The sequence below is a fragment of the Oncorhynchus tshawytscha genome, linkage group LG22, assembly GCF_018296145.1.
Source record: "Oncorhynchus tshawytscha isolate Ot180627B linkage group LG22, Otsh_v2.0, whole genome shotgun sequence".
Taxonomy (NCBI): Eukaryota; Metazoa; Chordata; class Actinopteri; order Salmoniformes; family Salmonidae; genus Oncorhynchus; species Oncorhynchus tshawytscha.
The window spans coordinates 12,322,139-12,349,251 of NC_056450.1; the positions used below are offsets into that span (position 1 = coordinate 12,322,139).

A 27,113-nucleotide genomic window follows, 5' to 3' on the forward strand; every position below is an offset into this window, starting at 1 on the left:
AACTTCTTCACAACAGTATCTCGGACCTGCCTGGTGTGTTCCTTGTTCTTCATGATGCTCTCTGCGCTTTTAACGGACCTCTGAGACTATCACAGTGCAGGTGCATTTATACAGAGACTTGATTACACACAGGTGGATTGTATTTATCATCATTTAGGTCAACATTGGATCATTCAGAGATCCTCACTGAACTTCTGGAGAGAGTTTGCTGCACTGAAAGTAAAGGGGCTGAATAATTTTGCACGCCAAATTTTTCAGTTTTTGATTTGTTAAAAAAGTTTGAAATATCCAATAGATGTCGTTCCACTTCATGATTGTGTCCCACTTGTTGTTGATTGTTCACAAAAAAATACAGTTTTATATCTTTATGTTTGAAGCCTGAAATGTGGCAAAAGGTCGCAAAGTTCAAGGGGGCCGAATACTTTCGCAAGGCACTGTAAGAATACTTTCGCAAGGCACTGTAATTGTCAAACATCACCAGTGGACATCTCTCTCTCTCTCTCTCTGTCTGTCTCCTGTGCTGCTCCTGTTCGCCTCAGTCAGTGTAATAGGTGTGGAATAACAGTGTTTCTCAGTCAGTGTAATAGGTGTGGAATAACAGTGTTTCTCAGGGACTGACTTTCTCCCTCTTTCCCTGATGCCTGTCATCACTCGTACAAACGTAAAAAGCTGTCAGGCTGTTTCTAAGAGGATGATAGACAGGACAAAAAGCTTCTCAGCGTGTCTGTGTCTGTCTGTTTGCTTGTCCATGTGCCTGTGTGCGTACGTTTGAGCATGTGTGTGTGTGTGTATCTACTCTACTCTACATATAGTCCCGAAGCTGGGGTCAGAGAGATAAAGCATATGTCCCTGGTGCCAAGTGCTGTGCTAGGTGGGACTCTACACAGGGCAGCAGCCAGAAAGCTTTACAGTGTGTGTGCATGTGTGTGCAGGCAGGCAGGGAAGAGCCTACCCGTGTCATGCTTTCGTCCACTTAATGCTGCTAGCTGAACTGTTTAGAGTTGTGTTCCTGTTTAAAGCCCAGGTAGCGTCGTCTCTCCTCCCTCCTCATGTCTGAGGAGATATTGTTAGGACTTAGCCGTGAAGGAAATAACATGAAGGGGTTTTCTGAATGTTGTGTTGTTCCCTGTGTTGCTGCTATCATACACCCACCACCATCTGGACTCTACAGAGATATGGAGTCTGAGCTCTTGCTTTCATCAGCATTCTCAGAAGAGGCTAGAAATGCAACCTTTTAGCACAATTAGGAAATACTGGCCCGAAGAGGAACTTTTTTACAAGATGTGTAATGCCGGAAAATTATATTGTAAGAAATTTGTAATGAAGTAAAACCAGTAACTAGTTTCAGTGACAAGTTAGACCTTGCTGTATCTGTATCTGGAAGATGTCTGGTTTAGGTGGTGAAGTTGATCTCCTGGAACATTCTTCTCACGCTGTTCTCTCTTGACAGGCATTGGCTGTTGGCTGTTACAGGGTCATGGTGGGGATGGGAATGCTGGACTGGTGTGTGTGTGTGTGTGTGTGTAAAAACAAGGTTATTTACACAATCTCATGGACACACATCTGTCTGGCTCTGTGTCTCGCTATGATGACAGCAGATGTTTGACTCTCAAGACATGCAGGATAGCTGATGGTGCTCTACGCTACGATGGGATCTTGGAGGCGTTGTCCCAACTCCCCCTGTTCCTCCTGATCATTCTGCCCCTGCTGCTGGTCATTGATTGTTCAAAATGAGACAAAATGTTGGTATTCATCTCCTCTTGCACTGTAAACAGCAGCTGGGCAAACTTAGAGGGGATATCTTGTCTCGAGGCTTCACCATGTGGACTCACCTGTCCTTTGATACCCCACAGAATGTGTGCCTGTCCCTTTTTGTCTGTACCTCCTTTTACATTCTAGCAAGGCAAACGTTTGTCATTGTGAAAAGCCTAATTCAAAAGTAAACATTGGGATTCCAACAATGGGTGGAATGTGTTTTTTCCCCCACCCCCCTCACCACTTTGCCTGGGTGTGTAGCTCCTTTACACTGACAAGGTTGGGTTGGGGGCAGGAAAACTGCAGAGCAGGTCGCAGGGTCTCAAATTATCTGGAGGGAATGATAACCACAAGACAGTGGACTTGTCCCAACTCTTAAGAGGGACACAAAGGTCACACTAGTTTTGATCTTTTTCCTGTTCTGGAAAAATCGAAAACATTTGGCTAGGGCTGGCACGGTAATGGTGTAATCGTGTAACCGATGATTATGGATGAAAATAAAATCAAATAACCTGCTTAATAAATAGATACATAATAAATAAACAAATAATGCATTGAATATGATGATACAATTATAATAAAATACATGTTTTATACTGTATATACAGTACCAGTCAAAAGTTTGGACACACCTACTCATTCAAGAGTTTTTCTTTTCTTTTTTACTATTTTCTACATTGTAGAATAATAGTGAAGACATTAAAACCATGATATAACACATATGGAATCATGTAGTAACCAAAGAAGCTTTGCACACTCTTGGCATTCTCTCAACCAGCTTCATGAGGAATGCTTTTCCAACGGTCTTGAAGGAGTTCCCAAAGATGCTGAGCACTTGTTGGCTGCTTTTCCTTCACTCTGCAGTCCAACTCATCCCTAACCATCTCAATTAGGTTGAGTGATTGTGGAGGCCAGGTAATTTGATGCAGCACCATCACTCTCCTTCTTGGTCAAATAGCCCTTACACAGCCTGGAGGTGTGATTTGGGTCATTGTCCTGTTGAAAAAAAATGATAGTCCCATTATGCACAAACCAGTAGGGATGACGTATCGCTGCTGAATGCTGTGGTAGCCATGCTGGTTAAGTGTGCCTTGAATTCTAAATAAACCACTGACAGTGTCACCAGCAAAGCACCCCCACACCATCACACCTCCTCCTCCATGCTTCACGGTGGGAACCACAAATGCGCATATAATGCGTTCACCTACTCTGTGTCTCACAAAGACACAGCGATTGGAAACTTTTTACTCATCAGACCAAAGGACAGATTTCCACCGGTATAATGCCCATTGCTCATGTTTCTTGGCCCAAGCAAGTCTCTTATTATTATTGGTGTCCTTTAGTAGTGGTTACTTTGCAGCAATTCGACCATGAAGGCCTGATTCACGCAAGACGCTGGGTCTTCCTTTCCTGTGGCGGTCCTCATGAGAGCCAGTTTCATCATAGCGCTTGATGGTTTTTGCGACTGCACTTGAAGAAACTTTCAAAGTTCTTGAAATTTTCCGTGTTGACTGACCTTCATGTCTTAACGTAAAGATGGACTGTTGTTTCTCTTTTGCTTATTTGAGCTGTTCTTGCCACAATATGGACTTGGTCTTTTACCAAATAGGGCTATCTTCTGTATACCACCCCTACCTTGTCACACACAACTAATTGGCTCAAATGCATTAAGAAGGAAAGAAATTCCACAAATTAACAAGGCACACCTGTTAATTGAAATACATTCCAGGTGACTACCTCATGAAGCTGGTTGAGAGAATGGCAAGAGAGTGCAAAGCTGTCATCAAGGCAAAGGGTGGCTACTTTGAAGAATCTCAAATATAAAATATATTTTGGTTACATCATGATTCCATGTGTTATTTCATAGTTTTGATGTCTTCACTATTATTCTACAATGTAGAAAATAGTAAAAATAAAGATCAACCCTTGAATGAGTCGTTGTGTCCAAACTTTTGACTGGTAATGTATATTTATTTATCAACTTCATATTCAAGTCAGCAATCTTTACCCAAAAGCAGCAAAGTAAAAGTATGCCTAGTTTACATCTAACAACCGATATAAGGAGAGACGAGAGGAGGCAAAACTATGAAGTTTTAGAGTTCTTTGTGGAATGAACAGCTGACTGAAGACGGGACTACTGGGCATTCAAAAAGATGAAGCATGTTTGAGTCCGTTTCCACGGTAACAAGGACTCTTTACAACTTGATGAAACTTTATTGCTCCTGGTTTCAGCAAGGTGTTGTGGCAAACAATCTTTGGTTGCCTAGGTAACACCCCCAACCCCTTCCTACAACAGCAGCACATGCAGTCAGAAAATGTTGCTATCAGAACGATAATAACAAATAACCGTCATCCAAAATCCCATGACCTTCACAGCCCTATGTTTGACTGTTAGTGAAAGTGTGATAACTGACACAGCATTGTTTCATGAGGAACATATCAGTTGATGAAGTTTTCCAACAAAAAAAGGCTTTTGTTTGCCAAAAATGGCAATGTATCGCCCATCCAGAAAGAGAGAATAAGTGAGAGAGGGAGAGAGTGAAAGAGTGAGATATAGGGAGAGAGAGAGACAGACAGACAGAGAGAGAGAACCCCATCGGACCCCATCCATCCCAAGGGAGTGGGACCGGGAAGCAGGAGATGATCACACCAACGGTTGGCTGGTTGGCTCCAGTGAAAAGAATTGGTGCAGTCAGCGGTTTCCTTTTGAAAAAGGCCCTGGGTTGTTGTTGTAGGGTGTTCAGTCAGGGGAGAGAGGATTTGGGGGAGAGATAAAGTTATTTATTATCCAGAGTCATTTAAACGGGAAACTCTGCCATGATGAGGGCGGATGAAAATGTGAACTGGCATGCCATGCTGACTGGAAATGCCAAGGGTGGCATGCTGCCAGGGAAGTAGGCAAACCTATAGCTCAGGTTTTGGACTGGTGGGGATGGTACTGACCCAGGGAGAGAGATTAGGGCTCTTTTTTTAGCTCATATTTTTAAACTGAGCGAGTAGTCTGGAGACCTTGGGCAGTATCATCAAGACATTATCAAGATGATCAGGTATCAGATTATCTGTTTAGATGTTTCATGTCTTCAGTTAGATTTGTATGGGTTCTTTGGGTCAGTAATGTCCTTCCACAGAGATAGACTCGGGGTGGCAGGTAGCCTAATGGTTAGAGCATTGGGCCAGTAAGTGAAAGTTTGTTGGATCAAATCCCTGAGCTGACGAGGTAAACATCTGCCATTCTGCCCTTGAGCAAGGCAGTTAACCCACTGTTCTCTGTGGGCCGAAGACGTGGCGGTTGATTAAGGCAGTCCATGAACCTCTCTGGTTCAGAGGGGTTGGGTTCAATGTGGAAGACACATTTCAGTTGAAAGCATTCAGTTGTACAACTTTCCCCCTTTCCCTCCCCCACTATTGAACTATTATCAAATTCTTATACCTTTGCCCTCTTCTCCAATTGCATTTAACAATATCTTCACACCTTGACTAAATCAAGGAACACCTTCTGATCACCCCCCTTTCAGTGATTTCTACTCCACTGTGAGGATGTTTTTACTAGCCCAAGAGGTGACAATCTTTCCATGACAAAGTGCTTTCTGATCCTCTGTTGAGGGCCCACTATAAAGCTCTCCTGCCTGCCTGTCCTGGGTGGATGGAGTTTAAAACATATTTGAACCGATTTGTGTCATCTAACTATTCTGATATCAACCTCAACTAGCCACTGGTTTCAAGACACAGTCACCTCCAAAATGATTGGCAAACTTAATGAGTATAAAAAATACTGTATAAAATAAATAATACACATGAGCAAAATGTTATGCTCAAAAATTTGAGAATTATATTATTTCATACTAATAAAATTGTTCCGGGAATAAGATTTTGCTTAACCAATTGTGAGCACTCGAGGGGTGTTAGGGTGGGAAAGGCCCACTTTTGGCCCCACCTGGTGGCCAAATGACTCATTACAAGGTGTGGCAGCTATCCACAGAGGCTTAATAAACTGCAGCTGCACACCTTGCTGCAATTAGGGCTGCAGCAGCACATAGGCCATGCAGGGGCATTCACATGGTAGACAGGTGCGAGGAGGATACACTGAAGCTCTGCCGCAATTGTTGGACCAGCCAGAAGAATTGAACCCCAATATGATTATGGTTTGAATCACTCTATACCCTGGGGTAAAAGACGGTCTTTCCCAGTATTTAAGTTTACTTTAGTTATTGAATTAAATGGCCAGTGTTTGTTTTGTAGCATTTGCCATGTTGAGTGAGAACTTTATTTTGGGACATGAAGATTCCAAAAGCTACATGTTAAGCCTTTTGAGTTAATAAATCCCCATTTGAGAACTGCATTTCCTTGTCTGACTCTTTGTTTTGCACTACAGTGCACGTGGCACACCTCTACCTACAGAGTAATAAAAAAAAGATAGGTGTCAAAATGATTGCCACCCCTGTTTATATACTTTGTGCACCCTCCCCTTGTGAGGATAATGGCACTCAGGCTTTTTCTACAATGTTTCATGAAATTGAACACCTTTTGGAGGGATCATTAGACCATTCCTCCATACAGAATCTATCCAGATCCTTGATGTCATTCAGTCTGCTTATGGACAGCCCTCGTCAATTAAAATCAACAAGGTTCAAGTCTGGAGACCGACGGTAATTGCAAAATGTTGTTTTTTGTGGTCACTTAACCATTTCTGTGTGCTTGGGGTCATTGTCTTGCTGGAAGATCCACTTGTGGGCAAGTTTCTGCCTCCTAGCAGATGCAACCAGTGTTTTGGCAAAAATGTCCTGGGACTTGGTAGAGTTCATTCTACCATTGACCTTAAAACCTCTTGAGACTAGGGGGCAGTGTTTGGATGAATAACGTACCCAAATGAAACTGCCTATTTCTCAGGCCCAGAAGCTAGAATACGCATATAATTGGCAGATTAGGATAAATCAAATCAAATCAAATTTTATTTGTCACATACACATGGTTAGCAGATGTTAATGCGAGTGTAGCGAAATGCTTGTGCTTCTAGTTCCGACAATGCAGTAATAACGAACAAGTAATCTAACTAACAATTAAAAAAAAAACACTCTAAACACTCTAAAGTTTCCAAAACTATCAAAATATTGTCTGTGAGTATAACAGAACTTATATTGCAGACGAAAACCTGAGGAAAATCCAATCCGGAAGTGCTGTTTTTCTGAAACCTCTCTGTTCCATTGCCTTCCCTCCATTTAAAGGGATATCAACCAGATTCCTTTCCCTATGGCTTCCACATGGTGTGAACAGTCTTTAGACATAGTTTCAGGCTTTTATTCTGAAAAATGAGCGAGAATGATCACATCGCGTCAATGGATAGCTGTGTGTCCCCAGAGTTTTACATGCTCGAGCAGCTTGGAGCAGACCTTTTCTCTCTCTCTCCTATTGAAAAGGCTACTGATATTGTTTATTTATTGTAAAAACAACCTGAGGATTGATTATAAAAAAAATGTTTTACATGTTTCTACGAACTTTACGGATACTATTTGGAATTGGTCACAAGTCTGCCCGTTGTGACCTGCACGAGCCTGTGGATTACTAAACAAAACGCACCAACCAAATGGAGGTTTTTGGATATAAAAATTATCTTTATCGAACAAAAGGAACATTTATTGTGTAACTGGGCGTCTCGGGAGTGCAAACATCTGAAGATCATCAAAGGTAAGCGATTAATTTGATTGCTTTTCTGACTTTCGTGACCAATCTACTTTGCTGCTAGCTGTTTGTAATGTTTTGTCTGCTGAGAGAGATGTCCTCAAATAAACGCTTGGTTTGCTTTCGCTGTCAAGCTTTTTTGAAATCTGACAGGCCAGGTGGATTAACAAGCTAAGCTGTGTTTTGGTATATTGCACTTGTGATTTCATGAAAATTAAATATTTGTAGTAATTTAATTTGAATTTGGCGCCCTGCAATTCAGCGGATGTTGAATTGGGATGGGTGCGCCAAGAAGTTTTAACAAGGGCCCCAATATGACCAGTGGTAAGCAAAACCGCTATATTTTACAGTAGGAATGAGGTTATTTTCTGCATTTGTATCATCCTTTCAATGCTGAACCCACCACTGGTGTGTGTGTGTGGCCAAATAGCTCTATTTTAGTCTCATCTGACCATAGCACTCGGTTCCAATCAAAGTGTCAATGCAGTTTAGCAAACTCCAGGCGTTTATATTTGTTTGCTCTCAAAGGCTTTTTTTTATGGCAGCCCTTCCAAATAGCCTATTGGCATGGAGGTGGCATTTTAATTGTAGATATGGAGACTGTGACCCCCAAGATGTGACCAAGTTCTGCCAACTGTGGCCCTTGGACTCACTTTGCATTGGGGACAAAATACACTTGCGTCCTTTGCCAGTCATGTTTGCCACTATTCCAGTGGTTTTAAACATGTTAATAGTGGTGATATTTTTGTTGTACCAATTGCCTGGTTTATGAAAGTAAACCACCATTTGTCTTTCATTTGAGTCTTTTGCCTTTCCCCATGGTGATGGATGAAAGGGATTGTATATGCTTGTTTCCTCATTTTTATATTCCAGTGAAACAGGAAGCCATGGAAGGCCACAATAGTTCATTCCACTTTTTAAAAAGTAGAATGTTAATGGAGATTTTAATTTAGCTAGATTTTATTTATTGCAGTCTTTAGGACGCCCATTTTTAAATGAATATAATTAGCAAAATCTTTTGGCAGAAATTGCTCTGTATTTGTATTATGTTATACGGTCTTTTTTGCTCATCAGTTTTTAATATATCTGAGCGTGACAATGGGTGCCCCCCTGTGGGTGCCCCCCTGTCGACCATGATTAGTACAAGTTTAGACAGCTGGCTAGACTAACTTACCAATCTAAAAAACAACAAAAACCAAATTGCTGACATGGGCTAACAAGAGCTGATGCACAACCAAATTTCGAAATTGCACCACTATTCTAACTCGCTACAGTTATTTTGGGGGGAAGGGTTGAGCCATGGGTCTACAGAACTGCCAGTTACCCATCCCTGACCTAGATAATGAATGTTAAAGTTCCCAGCCTGTGTGAAGCTCCCAGCCTCACACCATCTCAGGTTTTGTTTTTCCTTCCACTCCCAGGCCCTGTATAATGGTCCTGCTGGGTGTAACCTAACTAACCTGGGCTTGCATCCCAAATAGCACCCTATTCCCTATATAGTGCTACTTTTGACCATAGTCCTATAAGTTATAGTGCACCAAATAGGCAACCTGGGTTGCGTCCCAAATGGCACCCTATCTGGAGACATGAGACTTCAACCCTTATAAATCTCTTAAGTAGTGTTGTGTGCTTTCTGTCTGCAGGTGGCTCAGAGCTCCAAGGTGTGGGGAGAAGTGCCGCTGCCCGAGGACCTGGATTCATCGAGGACTGTTGTCCAAAGATCTCAGCGCTTCCTGGACGATGACGAGGACTTCGCTGCCGATGAAGCATCAGGAGGTGGGGTCTAGGGTCAAACACAGCTGGAATCGCAAACCAGCTTTCTTTTCATAGACAAACTTTTATTTACGATATTTTAAGATCACGATTACAATACTATACTGTACAGAACTTCATACTACCCCTGAACTGTTCCTTACAAAACTGCAAACAGTGTTAACAGTGGTCCCATCCATGGTGAACCTAACTGTTTACTGTAACTATTATCTCCACCATAATCCCCTGGGTGCACAAGGGTCTGTAATACCTACATGCTTCAAGCAGACCACCACAGTCTCTATGCCCACGAAGACCAAGGTAACCTGTCTAAATAACTATCGCCCAGTAGCGCTCACATCTTTAGTCAAGCAATGCTTTGAAAGGCTGGTCATGGCTCACATCGACACCATCAGCCCAGACACCCTGGACCAGCTCCCGTTGGCATACCGCCCCAACAGATCCACAGATGATGCAATCTCTGTTTCCCTCTCCCACCTGGACTAGAGGAACACCTGCGTAAGACTGCTGTTCATTGACTATAGCTCGGCGTTTAACACTATAGTGCCCTCCAAGCTCATCACTAAGCTCAGTACTTTGGGACTGAACACCTCCCTCTGCAACTTGGATCCCGGACTTCCGGACAGGGCGCCCCCAGGTGGTGAGGGTAGGCAACAACACATCCGCCACACAGACCCTCAACATGGGCCCCTTCGGGGTGCATGCTTAGAGCCCTCCTGTACTCCCTATTTACCCACGATGGCCACGCATGACTCCAACACCATAATTAAGTTTGCTGACGACACGACGACGGTTGTTCTGATCACCGACGACGACGAAACAGCCTATATGGAGGGGGTCAGTGACCTGTAAGTGTCATGCCAGGACAAAAACCACTCCCTCAACTTCAGCAAGACAAAAGGAGGGCCGAGCACACACTCATCCACATTGATGGGGCTGTAGTGGAGCTGGTCGAGAGCTTCAAGTTCTGTGTCCGTGTCACTAAGGAATTATCATTGCCCACACACACCAACACCTCTTTCCCCTCAGAAGGCTGAAAAGATTTGCAATGGACCCTCAGATACCCAAAAAGTTATACAGTTGCACCCCTGAGAGCATCTTGACTGGCTTCATCACCGCTTGGTATGGCAACTGCTTGGTATCCGATCGCAAGGCGCTACAAAGGGTAGTGCGTATGGCCCAGTACATCACTGGCACTGAGCCCCCTGCCATCCATGACCTCTATACCAGGCGCTATCAGAGGAAGGCCCTAAAAGTTGTAAAAGACTCCAGCCTCCCAAGTCATACACTGTTCTCTCTGCTACAGCACGGCAAGCGGTACCGATGCAACAAGTCTGGAACCAGCAGGACACTGAACAGCTTCTAACCCCAAGCCTTAAGACTGTAAATAGTTTGTTAAATTGTTAACCATCAGCTACCCGGACTATCTGCATTGACCCTTTTTGTACTAACTCTTGACTCATCACAACTGCTACTGTTTATTATCTATCTTCTTACATAGTCACTTTATCCCTGCCTATATGTACATACATGTATGTACATCAATTACCTTGTACCCCTGCATATCAGCTCGGTACTGGTACCCCGTGTATATAGCCAAGTTATCGTTACTCATTGTGTATTTATTCCTTGTGTTATTATTTTTCTATTATTATTTTTTTTCTCTCTGCATTGTTGGGAAGGGCCCGTAACTAAGTATTTAATTGTCAGTCTATACCGGTTGTTTAACCAAGCATGTGACAAAGACAATTTGATATGATTTGACCCTGCTGCACTTCAGACGTATACATGTATGTTCCACCTGTTGAGTAAATGAATGAGTCCTCCCTGGGCCTTGAGCTATGCTAACATTCTGACCACACCTCTTTTATCTTCCCTGTAGATCTGCCCAGTGGAGAGGAGGATGGAAGCACGCCAGAACCCACGGTGGTGACTGAGATCAGCACAAGTAAGAACCCTGAGCCCTCAGCCCTGAGCATAACACTCCCTGCACTCTTGGAAGAAAAAACACATGGTGGGCTAAAAATAGATTCTAATAAACAAAAACGCATCCCCCACCAGGGTTGCCTCATTTAAATGGCCACCTGTCCCATAGATGTGTACAAAACATTAAGATCACCTGCTCTTTCCATGACATAGACTGACCAGGTGAATCCAGGTGAAAGCTATGATCCCTTATTGATGTCACTTATTACATCCACTTCAATCAGTATATATGAAGAAGACGAGACAGGTTAAAGAATGATTTTTAAGCTTTGAGAAATTGAGACATGGATTGTGTATGTGTGCCATTCAGAGGGTGAATGGGCAAGTCAAAACATTTGCCTTTAAACTAGGTATGGTAGTAGGTGCCAGGCTCACCGGTTTGTGTCAAGAACTGCAATGCCGCTGTTCTTTTCTTCTGCTAAGTTTCGCGTGTGTATCAAGAATGGTCCACAACGCAAAGGATATGCAGCCAACTTGACAACTGTGGGAAGCATTGGAGTCAAAATGGGCCAGCATCTCTTTGGAACGCTTTTGACACCTTTCAGAGTCTATTCCTGGACAAATTGAGGCTGTTCTGAGGGCGAAGGGGGGGGGGGGCTAGGGCTTTTACAGAAATCGTATTACTACTACTCACGAGTCATGATGGCAGTCAAATTCCACGTGACCGTTTAGTCATGGTAATTAGGCTTCTCCTAGCTCTGATGCTGCTGATGGTTGTTAGTAGCCTACCAAACTTGCTAACTGCCTGGATCTCAGCACTCGATTCTCCCTCAAATCATGCAAATGTAATCGAAAATCTAATCAAACACTTCATGAGAGCCCATGAGCTCATGTTGCGCAACATTTCTATAGGCTATGCAATTGCGTGAGAAAACATTCATGGCCTCTTATTAAAAATAAGGGGCTCCATTAGCTTTCTATAGGCTAGGCTTACTAAACTCAGCATAAAAAGAAACTTCCTCTCACTGTCAACTGCGTTTATTTTCAGCAAACTTAACATGTGTAAATACTTGTATGAACATAAGGTTCAACAACTGATACATAAACTGAACAAGTTCCACAGACATGTGACTCACAGAAATTGAATAATATGTCCCTGAACAAGGGGGGGTCAAAATCAAAAGTAACAGTCAGTATCTGTGGCCACCAGCTGCATTAAGTACTGCAGTGCATCTCCTCCTTGTGGACTGCACCAGATTTCCCATTTCTTGCAGTGAGATGTTACCCCACTTTTCCACCAAGGCACCTGCAAGTTACCGGACATTTCTGGGAGGAATTGCCCTAGTCCTCACCCTCCGATGCAACAGGTCCCAGACGTGCTCAATGGGTTTGAGATCCGGGCTCCTCGCTGGCCATGGCAGAACACGAGCAGTATGGCTGGTGGCATTGTCATGCTACAGGGTCATGTCAGGATGAGCCTGCAGGAAGGGTATCATGAGGAAGATGTCTTCCCTGTAACGCACAGCTTTGAGTTTGCCTGCAATGACAACAAGCTCAGTCCGATGATGCTGTGACACACCGCCCCAGCCCCAGACGGACCCTCCACCTCCAAATCTATCCCGCTCTAGAGTACAGGCCTCAGTGTAACGCTCATTCCTTCGACAATGAACACGAATCCGACCATCACCCCTGGTGAGACAAAACCACGACTCGTCAGTGAAGAGCACTTTTTGCCAGTCCTGTCTGGTCCAGCGACGGTGGGTTTGTGCCCATAGGCGACGTTGTTGCCGGTGATGTCTGGTGATGACCTGCTTTACAACAGGCCTACAAGCCTTCAGTCCAGCCTCTCTCAGCCTATTGCGGACAGTCTGAGCACTGATGGAGGGATTGTGCGTTCCTGGTGTAACTCGGGCATTTGTTGTTGCCATTCTCTACCTGTCCCGCAGGTGTGATGTACCGATCCCGTGCAGGAGTCGTTACACATGGTCTGCCACTGCGAGGACGATCAGCTGTCCGTCCTTTCTCCCTGTAGCGCTGTCTTAGGCGTCTCACAGTACGGACATTGCGATTTATTTCCCTGGCCACATCTGCAGTTCTCATGCCTCCTTGCAGCATGCCTAAAGCACGTTCACGCAGATGAGCAGGGATCCTGGGCATCATTCTTTTGGTGTTTTTCAGAGTCAGTAGAAAGGCATCTTTAGTGTCCTAAGACCTTAATTGCCTACTGTCTGTAAGCTGTTAGTGTCTTAACAACTGTTTTTTTGCTGAGTTTTTATTTATTTAGCAACTTTCCAAATGTTAAGCACATTGCTTCTCTTTACAACAGGAGTATAGCCTACCTGGCTGGCATGAAAATGAACCAAATCATAGTCGCACACCTCATGTAGTCTAGGCCTATATGTTTTGATAACGTTTGTATCACTAAAATGGCCAAATAACTTCAAATGAAGCACATTATTCCGCTTTACAACAGGTGTAGAGCCTAACTGGCATACATACCCAGCATTCGAGTTTCAAGCTTGGGGAAGATCATTTTCACCATAAAAATTACATTTCATGACCGCCACAGCCCTACGGGGACACACTCAATATTAGGAAGGTATTCCTAATGTTTTTTTTATACTCAGTGTACATGATTATCTACAGTAACCACACAATGGTGGTCTTTTAGACGAAACTGATGATTTGTTAAACACCACCTCATTACATAGAGGGTCTTCCACAGCAACATTTACTGGCAGTGGAATTTCACACCTTGTTTGTTGAAACGTTTCTGTGAGGGCCTTATTTAGTCGATCTGTGGAAGAGATCACTCGTCTGTGGTGTCTTCCCCCGTGTGTGTGTGTGTGTGTGTGTGTGTGTGTGTGTGTGTGTGTGTGTGCATGCGCTTGTTTGAATGCATCCAGGAGAAACTGTCTGTTAGACTGTCTCTGAATGGTGTCCCCCTCACATCCGGCTGCGCCATCTTTCACAGGGCTGAGTCTCTGGTCATAACACAGGGAGGCAGATTTTTGCCCGAGATGTAAACATTCACATCTCTTCCTTTCGTCCAATGGCTGAGGTGAAAACACAAGCACATGAAAGAGAAGATAAACAATACAGAGCTGAAGCAAACATCACCAACACCTTTGTTTTGCATTCCTCAATAGATACACACGGTGCAGCTTAATGTGACCATGCCCCCGAGTAGGGTACAGCCATAGGGTACTCCCATGTAATTAGCTTAACTTTGGCGGGATCCTAAGCAAACCGCTGACACTTTTTCAGCAGCCTCACGTGTCGTTATTAACATACCTGGCTGTCACAACAACAAATGAATTTCATGATACTTATTCTGCCCCTCAAAAATGTGTTGCCCGACCTGCTAACACTGGCAGTAAAGATAGTATAGCTGTCCCATTAAACGTACATCACTGTTTGTTTACCTCTAGCTTGTTTTGCCAGTTAGCTGGCAATATCCAAATGCAGATGAATATTATAGCGGTTCCTTGGATGGATACAGCTCACTAGTCCATACTACAAGCTAACTAGCAAGCTTTATGCAATACACATAGCTAGTTTGATACAAACAAGTGTTTTAGCGAATTACCAGTGATGGAGTGCGTCGAACACACAAAAATATATCGAGTAACCAGAGCCCCACAGCTTTCCATCATCATCACGCGTAATAGCTTGAAACCATGAGGATCGTCAAACATAGTCCTTGGGAAGATGAAACTTAATTTGTGTTCAAGCAAAACAGTACGCAACAGCCTTTCCGCATCTTAAAAGCAGGGCTATCGAATCGGAATAGTTCCTTTTGGCTGATAATCATGGCATACATTACATGCGACAGTCTATCTGTTCATGCTAACATTTTTACATTTAAAATTAAAGTGTTTTTAGGTATGATGTAGTTTGTGGATTAAGACGACATAAAACTATGTTAAAAATGACCAACCAAGCATATCCAAAATGTTTCAATTTTTTTTATATATTTTTTTTAAGAACACGGGTTCAGAAGGCAATTTATCATAGGAGTAATGGGAGTACCCTAAGGCTGGACACTACTCTGGGGCATGGTCACCTTAAATCCTGCCTCACCTTGTGCATCTGTCCCCCCTCCCGTGATTCAAGTGCTATCCTTTTTGAGATTGGTAGATCTATGCCAACAGGATCTTTCTTTCTGAGGGCCGATATGTACATTATGGGCACACAATGTTTGCATGTTAGTCATGCTGATGTACCTGGAGCACAACCACTTTCCTGTATTCCTTTCACCCATAGTGTTTAGCCATCGGTGGACAACATTCTGGACAACAGGAGTTCCTGTTAGCAAAGTGTGGGATTTATTTGTATCTCCTTGTTCATCTCGACGTAAGCATTAAGGCTGTCCCCATACATGCATCGAGGACATCAATCCCTTCTTTGTTTTCTAGTTTATACTATCAGATAGAGATATCCCCCTTTAGATTCCCTCAGGTCACCACAGCTGCCGTTTATCACTTGTATGTTTATGCGTATGTTATTGCCTCATGCAATGCAATCTTGTATGATTCAAACTTGAATTCATCCTCTCATCTGACACATGTAGGAACAAATCACGTGTGAAAGTGTTCACTTGGAAAAAAAATTGTGTGACACGTGGTTTTCGGACACATGAAGTTTTACATAGATTTCTCACGTGTTTCACATGACACGTGGTTTCCCAACATTTCACATGATAGTCTAAGTTTCACATGTGTGCTTTTGTATCTGGCGGGATTAAAACCTGGGTCTCCCAGGTCTCCTTGAGAACCCAATGTTTTGACCATTATGTTGATTGTTCAATTCAAAATAGGGCTGTCAAATGTAATAAAATTTAAAAAATCAAGTTAATAGCAAGGATTTGCTGTGATTAATCACGTATTTGGAATTTGCTCAAATTGAGCGGTAATTTGAGATGTTCTATATAAAAAGAATTACAAGAATATTGACATCTTGATTTTTGTCCAAATTAACAGTTAGCAAAATGAGGTGAATTGATAAAGCACACTTTCTTTAACCTCAATGTCAACTTTTGACATCGCATTGTTGTTTTTAACTGTATAGATTATGTATTTTGCATTTTCAAGGCTTTTATACAATGTAATTAATCAACAACAAAAAATAAGCGTACTAAAATTACAAAAAGTTAACTGATTAAAACTCAAAATCATCTCTTTGTAGAAATGTGTCTGTTCACATTAATTCCAAAAGCAAACGCACTGAGCTTAAATTTAACGTTTAGAGTTCACATGTTAACACTACTCTTTTTCATTTTTTTATTTTATTTTTATATACATGTGAGGAGAATAACATGTGATCACCTTACATGTAAATTGCAAGTTCACATTTGAAAAACAATCATGTATAAATCACATTTGCAGTTTCACATGTAAGAACTCCAAATGTGTAAATCTCACTTTCACATGTGAAAAACAATGACATTGGAAGAAGTGAAAAGAACAGAGGAGTGGCTTATTTTTATTCTGTTTTCTGGTATGTACGCATGGTTACGTTTTCAAAATCTATAGGTTACATGTTTAACTAAACTGTGACGAGTTCTCTGGTCATTTTTATGTATCATTTAATTGTTTTGACCGAGTGAAAAACAAGAGAGATTTTCAGGAGTGTAGACAGGCTAAGTATATCTAGCTAGTTCACTTTTATATGCAAGTCAATGAGAACAAGATGGCGTTTCGGATTGATTTGTTTAAATATCCGTTATAAATGTTTTTGGCTCTTAAATGGTTTTATTTTTTACAAATGAGGGCTCATATTGAGTATTTACATGTGTATATTTGAACCTCGCATATTGATATGTATTTTAGAAAGTTACTTTTTATGACATTTGTATCTAATGGTCGCATGCTAATTGTTAACCGCCAGCTAGCTTAGTGATAGGCGATAGCTAGCCTTTCATTTCACCCTAGCTAGCTAGCTTCTGTTATTGTTAGATGTCCAATGTTTTTTGTTCCATTTAATCTAAAGGCCTAACAGGGATTTTAATGTATTTTAAAATGTGTGAATGCGTTTGCTTTTGGAAGGAATGTGAAGAGATACTGTTCTGCAAAGAGATGCTTTTTGAAATAGGGCTGTCAGAGTTAATCAGTTTACTCAAATTCACTTTTTGTCATTTTAGTGCACTGTAAAAAAATAATTTGTGATTAATCACATTGTCTGAAAGCGTTGAACATACACTGAAAACATCCAAAATACATAATCTATACAGCTAAAAACAACAATGCGATGTCAAAGGTTGACGTTGAGGTTAAAGAAAAGTGTGCTTTATCAAAAAATAGGAATGATGAAAGTTGTTCCTGTGAACTATCCTTTTAACAGTTTTCACATGTGAAATGGCTGTTTTAAAAATAAATTAAAAAGTTGTAAGGGTTTCTTCACTGAAATGGCTCAGCACTGAGGCCTAGCAAGCTGGATATGTCCAGGTAAGGAGTACAAAAGTCCTTCAACTGTACACCTCCTTTATTGAAGCATCCAGAGTTAGCCATGACTAAGCAGGTGAGTTACGGGTTGCTCACAGCATTAGCAGATCACACCCGCAGTAGTAGATTTAAAATCTCTAAGCCTCCAACAGTCAAATTGGAGCACATGAGTGGTTTGTTGACCCATTTCATGATTATACATGTGAACACACCAGACACCACTTGGGGCGTGTTTGTAGTTCTCGGGCCAAATCCTGCTGGGAAGCTTGGATTAGTGGCCTCAGGGTCAAATCAGATTTGGCAGATATGCATTACACACTACACAAAAGTGTATTCAAATACAAAAGGAAGTGGGAAAGTCTGAAAATATAATTGAGAATATATGGGATTTCTGGGGTTTTCCGCAAAATAATTGTCTGATAAACCATCCAGTCTGACTGTCCTACTGTATCGACATGCTTTCCTACACTGGAGACTTTTTTCTACTGCTAATTTCTGCTGAAATTGTTGCCACCCCTATTACTAGCCTGTTCAACCTCTCTTTCGTGTCGTCTGAGATTCCCAAAGATTGGAAAGCAGCTGCGGTCATCCCCCTCTTCAAAGGGGGGGACACTCTTGACCCAAGCTGCTACAGACCTATATCTATCCTACCGTACCTTTCTAAGGTCTTCGAAAGCCAAGTCAACAAACAGATTACCGACCATTTCGAATCTCACCATACCTTCTCTGCTATGCAATCTGGTTTCAGAGCTGGTCATGGGTGCACCTCAGCCACGCTCAAGGTCCTAAACGATATCTTAACCGCCATCGATAAGAAACATTACTGTGCAGCCGTATTCATTGATCTGGCCAAGGCTTTCGACTCTGTCAATCACCACATTCTCATCGGCAGACTCGACAGCCTTGGTTTCTCAAATGATTGCCTCGCCTGGTTCACCAACTACTTCTCTGATAGAGTTCAGTGTGTCAAATCGGAGGGTCTGCTGTCCGGACCTCTGGCAGTCTCTATGGGGGTGCCACAGGGTTCAATTCTTGGACCGACTCTCTTCTCTGTATACATCAATGAGGTCGCTCTTGCTGCTGGTGAGTCTCTGATCCACCTCTACGCAGACGACACCATTCTGTATACTTCCGGCCCTTCTTTGGACACTGTGTTAACAACCCTCCAGGCAAGCTTCAATGCCATACAACTCTCCTTCCGTGGCCTCCAATTGCTCTTAAATACAAGTAAAACTAAATGCATGCTCTTCAACCGATCGCTACCTGCACCTACCCGCCTGTCCAACATCACTACTCTGGACGGCTCTGACTTAGAATACGTGGACAACTACAAATACTTAGGTGTCTGGTTAGACTGTAAACTCTCCTTCCAGACCCATATCAAACATCTCCAATCCAAAATTAAATCTAGAATTGGCTTCCTATTTCGCAACAAAGCATCCTTCACTCATGCTGCCAAACATACCCTTGTAAAACTGACCATCCTACCAATCCTCGACTTTGGCGATGTCATTTACAAAATAGCCTCCAATACCCTACTCAACAAATTGGATGCAGTCTATCACAGTGCAATCCGTTTTGTCACCAAAGCCCCATATACTACCCACCATTGCGACCTGTACGCTCTCGTTGGCTGGCCCTCGCTTCATACTCGTCGCCAAACCCACTGGCTCCATGTCATCTACAAGACCCTGCTAGGTAAAGTCCCCCCTTATCTCAGCTCGCTGGTCACAATAGCATCTCCCACCTGTAGCACACGCTCCAGCAGGTATATCTCTCTAGTCACCCCCAAAACCAATTCTTTCTTTGGCCGCCTCTCCTTCCAGTTCTCTGCTGCCAATGACTGGAACGAACTACAAAAATCTCTGAAACTGGAAACACTTATCTCCCTCACTAGCTTTAAGCACCGACTGTTAGAGCAGCTCACAGATTACTGCACCTGTACATAGCCCACCTATAATTTAGCCCAAACAACTACCTCTTTCCCAACTGTATTTAATTTTAATACATTTATTTATTTTGCTCCTTTGCACCCCATTATTTTTATTTCTACTTTGCACATTCTTCCATTGCAAAACTACCATTCCAGTGTTTTACTTGCTATATTGTATTTACTTTGCCACCATGGCCTTTTTTGCCTTTACCTCCCTTCTCACCTCATTTGCTCACATTGTATATAGACTTGTTTATACTGTATGTTTGTTTTACTCCATGTGTAACTCTGTGTCGTTGTATCTGTCGAACTGCTTTGCTTTATCTTGGCCAGGTCGCAATTGTAAATGAGAACTTGTTCTCAACTTGCCTACCTGGTTAAATAAAGGTAAAATAAAATAAATAAAATAAATATCACGAAGAACTTGCTATTTCTGGCAGTAAAAATGTCTATTTTAACTTTCACTCTTCAGTTCAGTTAGTGTTACAATTTGGACTTGTTGTTAGTAAATATCCATGACTAAATACTGGATCCAATTACTCAGCCAGAATTTTCTGTTTCAGAATAGAAAACATGCCTTGTCTGGCAGCGGTGAAGGCCGGGGCAACAGTGTGCTGTGCTCACCGTTCCATTTTTAGATTATTATATGAAAGCAGTTGGGAAGGAACATTACTGAGTTTCCTGAGTTGGATTTGTCTGGTCAACACATTGGTGCCGAGTCTCCCTGTCCAGCGGGTTGTCCTTGTGGCATGTACACCCTCGGCTCTCCTTACTCCCCCGTTTACATAGTGTAGAGTGATGGAAGTAGAGGTGCCACTTCTGCACCCATTATGATGCACATACTGTTGTGTTTGCTGTGTTGAAGATTTCCCCCTTTCCTAGTCTCTCAGGGACCTAACATTTGAACCGGTTGATCTGGCATTTGAAGCTGTGTGAGAAACGAATACAGAGTCTTTAACTGTTATTTTCAACCTCTTGTCTATTGTCTTTTGGTCCACTGAAGGTTCTGAAGTTCAGTTCAGCATGGTCCCTCCCAACCTCCTCTCTTGACCTCTGCAGCATATCTCGATACAGTTCTATGGGAGACATCTTCCAGCCTGTCTTTCATCTCTCGGTATTCCACTGGTTCACATGCACCCGCCTCCTTGCAGACATTCCTAGAGCAGCCAGAGAACATTGTTTCGAGCCATAGAAACAGAGGTTAGTTAGAGAGTTCTTCCCAATGCTAATTTTAAACCAGAGGCTTCAAAATTCACTATCTCCAGTCTGACTCGGTCTGTCTTCCCTTGGTTTAAAGGCATTTTATCACAGACTACATTGACCTCGAGACTGCTTGGTTCTTTATTGTTTTTTGTGATGTTTGAAATCCCATCTGCAAACAGTATGTGGAAATGTATATACAATGTGTCATGTATTCTTACACTAATTTATTTTAAAACAATTCAAACATACATAATTAATCCCTTTTAATTAATATTTGAAGTTATTTCCAGCAGAGTGACAACACTTGTTTAAGATGGGTCAAAGGGCCTCCAGGAAGTTTGTTTTAACTTTGGGGTCATGGGAAGATTCTCACAATGCCCTCCCTGTATGTACACAATTAAAAACATGACATTACATTTCACCACACATTAAGTGTGTGCCCTTAGGCCACTACTCTACTACCACATACACTACATTACCAAAAGTATGTGGACACCTGCTCATCAAACATCTCATTCCAGAATCATGGGCATTAATATGGAGTTGGTCCCACGTCTGCTGCTATAACAGCCTCCACTCTCCTGGGAAGACTTTCCACTAGATGTTGGAACATTGCTGCAGGAACTTACTTTCATTCAGCCACAAGAGCATTAGTGAGGTTGAGCAATGATGTCTGGCGATTAGGCCTGGCTCGCAGTCAGCATTCTAATTCATCCCAAAGGTATTTGATGGGGTTGAGGTCAGAGCTCTGTGCAGGCCAGTCAAGTTCTTCCACACCGATCTTGACAAACCATTTCTGTATGAACCTCGCTTCGTGCACGGGGCCATTGTCATGCTGAAACAGGAAAGGGCCTTCCCCAAACTGTTGCCACAAAGTTGGAAGCACAGAATCATCGACAATGTTGTTGTATGCTGTAGCATTAAGATTTCCCTACACTAAAAACTAACCACTAACCACACCATGAAACACATCCCCAGACCATTATTCTTCCTCCACCAAACTGTACAGTTGGCACTATGCATTGGAGCAGGTAGCATTCTCATGGCAATATCGTCCACTACTAAGTTGTCAGACCCAAATGGCTTGTCATTTTTGATAGACAACAATCATTTTTTCACCTCTTCCACACTCACTTCACGGAATTCCAAATTACAACGTTGTCTTTCAAAATGTGGTCAGTTAGATTCTGAACTTGTTGCTGGCAGGTCATGCCCAAGTTTGCTAATCTTGCCAATGAAAAAATCATTAAAATAATTGACAATATCAGTGGGTTTTGTGATGAATAAGCCGTCTGATTCAATGAATGATGGAGCTGAGTTAGCCTTTTTGCCAAAAATTCATTTAAGGTGGCCCGAAGCTTTTTACTATCATTATTTATCTCATTTATCTTTGTTTCATAGCACAGTGTGACGTGTGTAATGTGTGTGTCAGTCAGTGGCGTTGTTTATCAGACTGCCTGGGCTCTCAGATAGTCACACCGACAGGGGGCAGAAGGACAAGCGGCGGCAGCTGCAGTTATGTTGGTGTGTTCTTTGTTGTGGTTCTGCTCAGGCCTTCTCGGAGGGGGTCACTGGTCACACTCAGACACACCTGCGTCACTGATGTGAACAGGGGGCAGAAAGCTGAGCAGAACTTGCTACGGGAGGAAGGGATGGTGTGTGATAGGAGGACTACTCATGGGAGGATAAGAAGAAAAAAACTGTAGTATTTTAGGACACTGTCTGATGGGGTTAAGCATTTCAATTTCATCCCTTAATCCTTGATTGTTTATTTGTTCACAGTGCCAAGGCATTGTCTTTGATCATTATTCAGTGTCAGTATGAATGGTTTTACTGAATGGTTCCCAAACTGTGGGACCCAAAGCATTGTTTTAATGTTCTTTTTTAACAAATTCTTACATTATCTTCAGGAGAATATTAGCCTGGAGTGTCGGTCACAATTAAATCTGTTCCTTACGTTTTTCTTCAGATTCAAGCATAAATAATGGCGCAGCCCTTAATTGCTGCTCGACAACATAATTTGAGGCTCCTGATAATAATCTGTTATGAGTTCTAACTGGTGACTGTGGCTCTGCCTGCACTCTTCTCTTCTTCCTCCTGAACAAACCCTCACATCTCTGTGCTGGCTTAGAACAAATAAAATAGGGCAGTCAAATTGAACATGGTAAATTCATACAATGGAGAAAGGTTTTTTTTCTCAAAATGAGTGATAGTTGCTAACGGTTATATTGGGCTTAATTTTAAGAGTTGAAAGCCAACTTTGGCATTATTATTATTCTAAAATATATGGTTTCTAGTAGGCTACAGAATTAGAGGAGGGCTGTTTCTCTGAATCTCAGGCAGTAGGCTCAAGAAAGCCCATTTGTCTCCCCAGAGGCAGCTTGCCTATCTTCCAGACTCTGACAAGCAGTAGCAGGTCTCTAGGCATAAGCAACATAAACACTTAGATTTTAGGAGGTCAGTCAGGGTCACAACTTACTTTCAGATAGGCTAGTACAATATACAATGTGAAACTTCTAAATTTGGTATCAGCAGTTTTCCTCTTATGTCAGTCACTGACACTCACTCAATTAGCCCGTGTCAGCTAAAATGTTCTAGATTGCTAGGTCTAGCCAGCTATCTAAACCTTGTAGTAATCATGGCCAAATTATTGATTGGGCATGCAGGGCCAAAACGTTAGCAACAGCCCTGAGTAGCAGCAATCTATCCCCTGAGTAGCAGCAATCTATCCCCTGAGTAGCAGCAATCTATCCCCTGAGTAGCAGCAATCTATCCCCTGAGTAGCAGCAATCTATCCCTGAGTAGAGCAATCTATCCCCTGAAGCAGCAATCTATCCCCTGAGTAGCAGCAATCTATCCCCTGAGTAGCAGCAATCTATCCCCTGAGAAGCAGCAATCTATCCCCTGAGTAGCAGCAATCTATCCCCTGAGAAGCAGCAATCTATCCCCAGCAATCTATCCCCTGAGTAGCAGCAATCTATCCCCTGAGTAGCAGCAATCTATCCCCTGAGTAGCAGCAATCTATCCCCTGAGAAGCAGCAATCTATCCCCTGAGAAGCAGCAATCTATCCCCTGAGAAGCAGCAATCTATCCCCTGAGAAGCAGCAATCTATCCCCTGAGAAGCAGCAATCTATCCCCTGAGAAGCAGCAATCTATCCCCTGAGAAGCAGCAATCTATCCCCTGAGAAGCAGCAATCTATCCCCTGAGAAGCAGCAATCTATCCCCTGAGAAGCAGCAATCTATCCCCGAGAAGCAGCAATCTATCCCCGAGAAGCAGCAATCTATCCCCTGAGTAGCAGCAATCTATCCCCTGAGAAGCAGCAATCTATCCCCTGAGTAGCAGCAATCTATCCCCGAGAAGCAGCAATCTATCCCCCGAGAAGCAGCAATCTATCCCCTGAAGCAGCAATCTATCCCCTGAGAAGCAGCAATCTATCCCCTGAGTAGCAGCAATCTATCCCCGAGAAGCAGCAATCTATCCCCTGAGTAGCAGCAATCTATCCCCGAGAAGCAGCAATCTATCCCCTGAGTAGCAGCAATCTATCCCCTGAGTAGCAGCAATCTATCCCCTGAGTAGCAGCAATCTATCCCCTGAGTAGCAGCAATCTATCCCCGAGAAGCAGCAATCTATCCCCTGAGAAGCAGCAGTCTATCCCCTGAGAAGCAGCAATCTATCCCTGAGAAGCAGCAGTCTATCCCCTGAGAAGCAGCAATCTATCCCCTGAGAAGCAGCAGTCTATCCCCTGAGAAGCAGCAATCTGTCCCCTGAGAAGCAACAATCTAGGCCATAATTCTGGGGGAAAGCACTAAACATGTTTATGCAACATAATAATCACCCTTAGAATCCTTCCCAAAACACATTAACTTGTATTTAAAATGAAGAATATCTACAATACAAATTGCCCACCCCCCACCCGAGTCAAAAAAGGACATTGCACAATAGTAAGCTGGCTTATTTTCCTTCATTTTTCCCTTCTTGATTTCAATATGAACGAGGAACCAGGTACTGGTATTTGTATGTACTCTTTCTTAGTCAGAAAAAGGCTAAATTTAAGAACTACATTTGAATAGTTAACATGCTGTATATTAGTGTAACAATAGTAGCAGTCAATTTAATTGGGTGGTGGGGGGAACAAGATGTTCTGTCATGATGAAAGGGGGCATGGGAAGCAGCTTACTCATCCACTCCAGCTCTGGGCCCTTGATGCTGCTACAGTCGGTTGTGCCAATAACAGTTCATGTTGCCTTGGAAAAGTAGACTTTTCCTCTCCTCTTTAGCAAACACTTCTTCAAGAGCTTTAGTTTACACCGAGTTTACACAGTTTGTTACGGTTTCAGATACTATTCTCAACTTATTTGTAGTAGTAGATGGTAACAAATACATCTGTCTAAATGACCTACATTACTGACAGGATGTCAGTGGGGGGTTATCGCTGATGTCAGTTGGATATCAACTCATCTCTGTCCCGCAAACCTAATCCTGCATGTGTGCTCGTCAGGCCAGCAAGTCGATTTGGCTACTTGAGGGTAAATATTAAGATGTACTTTGGATATAAATATGACGGAACATCCCAATGAAAATATGTGAATAGATAATGGTGGTTCACTTATCGAGCTGATTATTCAATAGTCTCAAGTTCCCTCCAGTGCGGAGTTTGTTTTCATTGTGTATTTCAGTTCGGACATGGTTTCCTGCTCTACGTTTTGGGAGTAAACAACTGTCGATTATCATAGTAATAATCCTTCTCCTGGGATTCGCTAAACGGTTTACAGCTTTTCTTCCGGTAGTTTGAAAAAGCTCATTCACATTACCCGCTGAAATGACCAAAAGAATGGGAAACAAAACTACCCACAACTCTTTGATCTAGTAAAAACTCAGATAGTCACTGAAACAGTGTTTACCGTACGGAGTCGTCGACGGCAAACAGTAAGTAGCCCAGGACTTAACAGGAGAGTTTAGCCACGACCTCTCTGCTCTTTTTTTTTCTTTCTCTCATGGCAGCAATTTGACTGTGACAAGGATCGCAACATTTCCAGTAGCTCTTTGAAGTTGTGCAGATGCTTCATTAACACTAATTAGGTTGGGTCACCATGAACTGGACTACCCACAAACCCTTTAGCCTTTAGGGAAGGGGCCGCCGCCCTTTTGACACGCACCACACTGTCATTGTTCTATGTATTTGACAGGAACATAAAGGCATTTCTATACTGTTTCTGGAGAATGTTACTGTGAAGCAGAGCTGGCTGAAGCCATCTTTCCTCTAGAGACGTGACTTCTGTTTTTAGAGCGTCAACTTACATCGATCCCTTCATTAAATCGTATGAGCTTCCTCGCCAAGCAAGGGAGGGGCATGCATCATAGATTCTCTCCAGTCTATTCAATGATATTGTCTCAGCGAAGGCCTGTGTGCGCAGCAGGGGCACAGCTGGATCCAGCATACCTACTTGATTATATAGGCTTCACCAGCAGTTCAAGTTTATGACAGGGGACTTGCAACAGACTCTGGACTGGAGCCTTTTTAAGAGTTTCTGCAGCTAGGATCTCACTGTAAGAGTTAGCATTGCATAATGCATATTATTGCACTGATATAAATGCAAATGAGATTTGTATTATTATTATTATTATGTTTTTCTTTGCAGAATAGTCTACAGTGATATAATGTTTATTATAAACTGGGTAGTTCGAGCCCTGAATGTTGATTGGTTGACAGCCGTGGTATATAAGACCGTATACCACGGGTATGAAAAAACATTTATTTTTACTGCTGAAATTACATTGGTAACCAATAGCAATAAGGCACCTCAGGGGTTTGTGATATGTGGCCAATATACCACGGCTAAGGGCTGTATCCAGGCACTCCTCGTTGCGTCGTGCGTAAGAACAGCCTTTAGCTGCGGTATATTGACCATGTACCACACCCCATGGGGCCTTATTGCTTAAATGACCTAGTATAAATGTTTACACAATGACAATTTCTTCTCAAACTCTTGCTCAATGTCTTTCAGAGCATGTCCTCTGGTCTAACCAAAGCAATGGAAGAATGATTGAGTCATCAGAAAATAGTCCCATTGATGTCTTTTCCAGTGTGATATATTGCACTGGTTTTTAGTGAGAAATCAGTCCAGTCTCCCAGCCTTTTCCATCCTAATGGGAACAACAGAAAGTGCCAACTCCTAGTTGACGCTCTGAGTCCGAAACCCCCTTTTTTTTACAGAGTGGATCCAACCATCAGAGAAGCAGGCTGCTTTCCAAATATCTCCCTCTTCCGTAAATAGTGCACTACTTTTGACGAGAGCCCTGTGGTCAAAAGTAGTGCACTACTTTTAAGGTTTCATTTTGTGACGCACACGCAAATGCAGAGAGTGGAGGGAAGTGTGTTCAGTCTGAAGGATTTCCATTCA

At 42.6% G+C, this 27,113-nt stretch overlaps 1 protein-coding gene across 15 annotated transcripts in view; it reads left to right on the top strand.

The window, feature by feature from the left end:
• Positions 1–27,113, top strand: part of LOC112221519 (basement membrane-specific heparan sulfate proteoglycan core protein) — a 168,741-nt gene that overhangs the window by 40,494 nt on the left and 101,134 nt on the right. For all 15 annotated transcript variants that reach the window (XM_042303773.1, XM_042303759.1, XM_042303766.1 and 12 more), the window contains exons 2-3: positions 9,075–9,207; positions 11,087–11,152. In XM_042303773.1, coding sequence (XP_042159707.1) covers positions 9,075–9,207; positions 11,087–11,152 — 199 coding nt within the window. The remainder of the gene's footprint in view (positions 1–9,074; positions 9,208–11,086; positions 11,153–27,113) is intronic.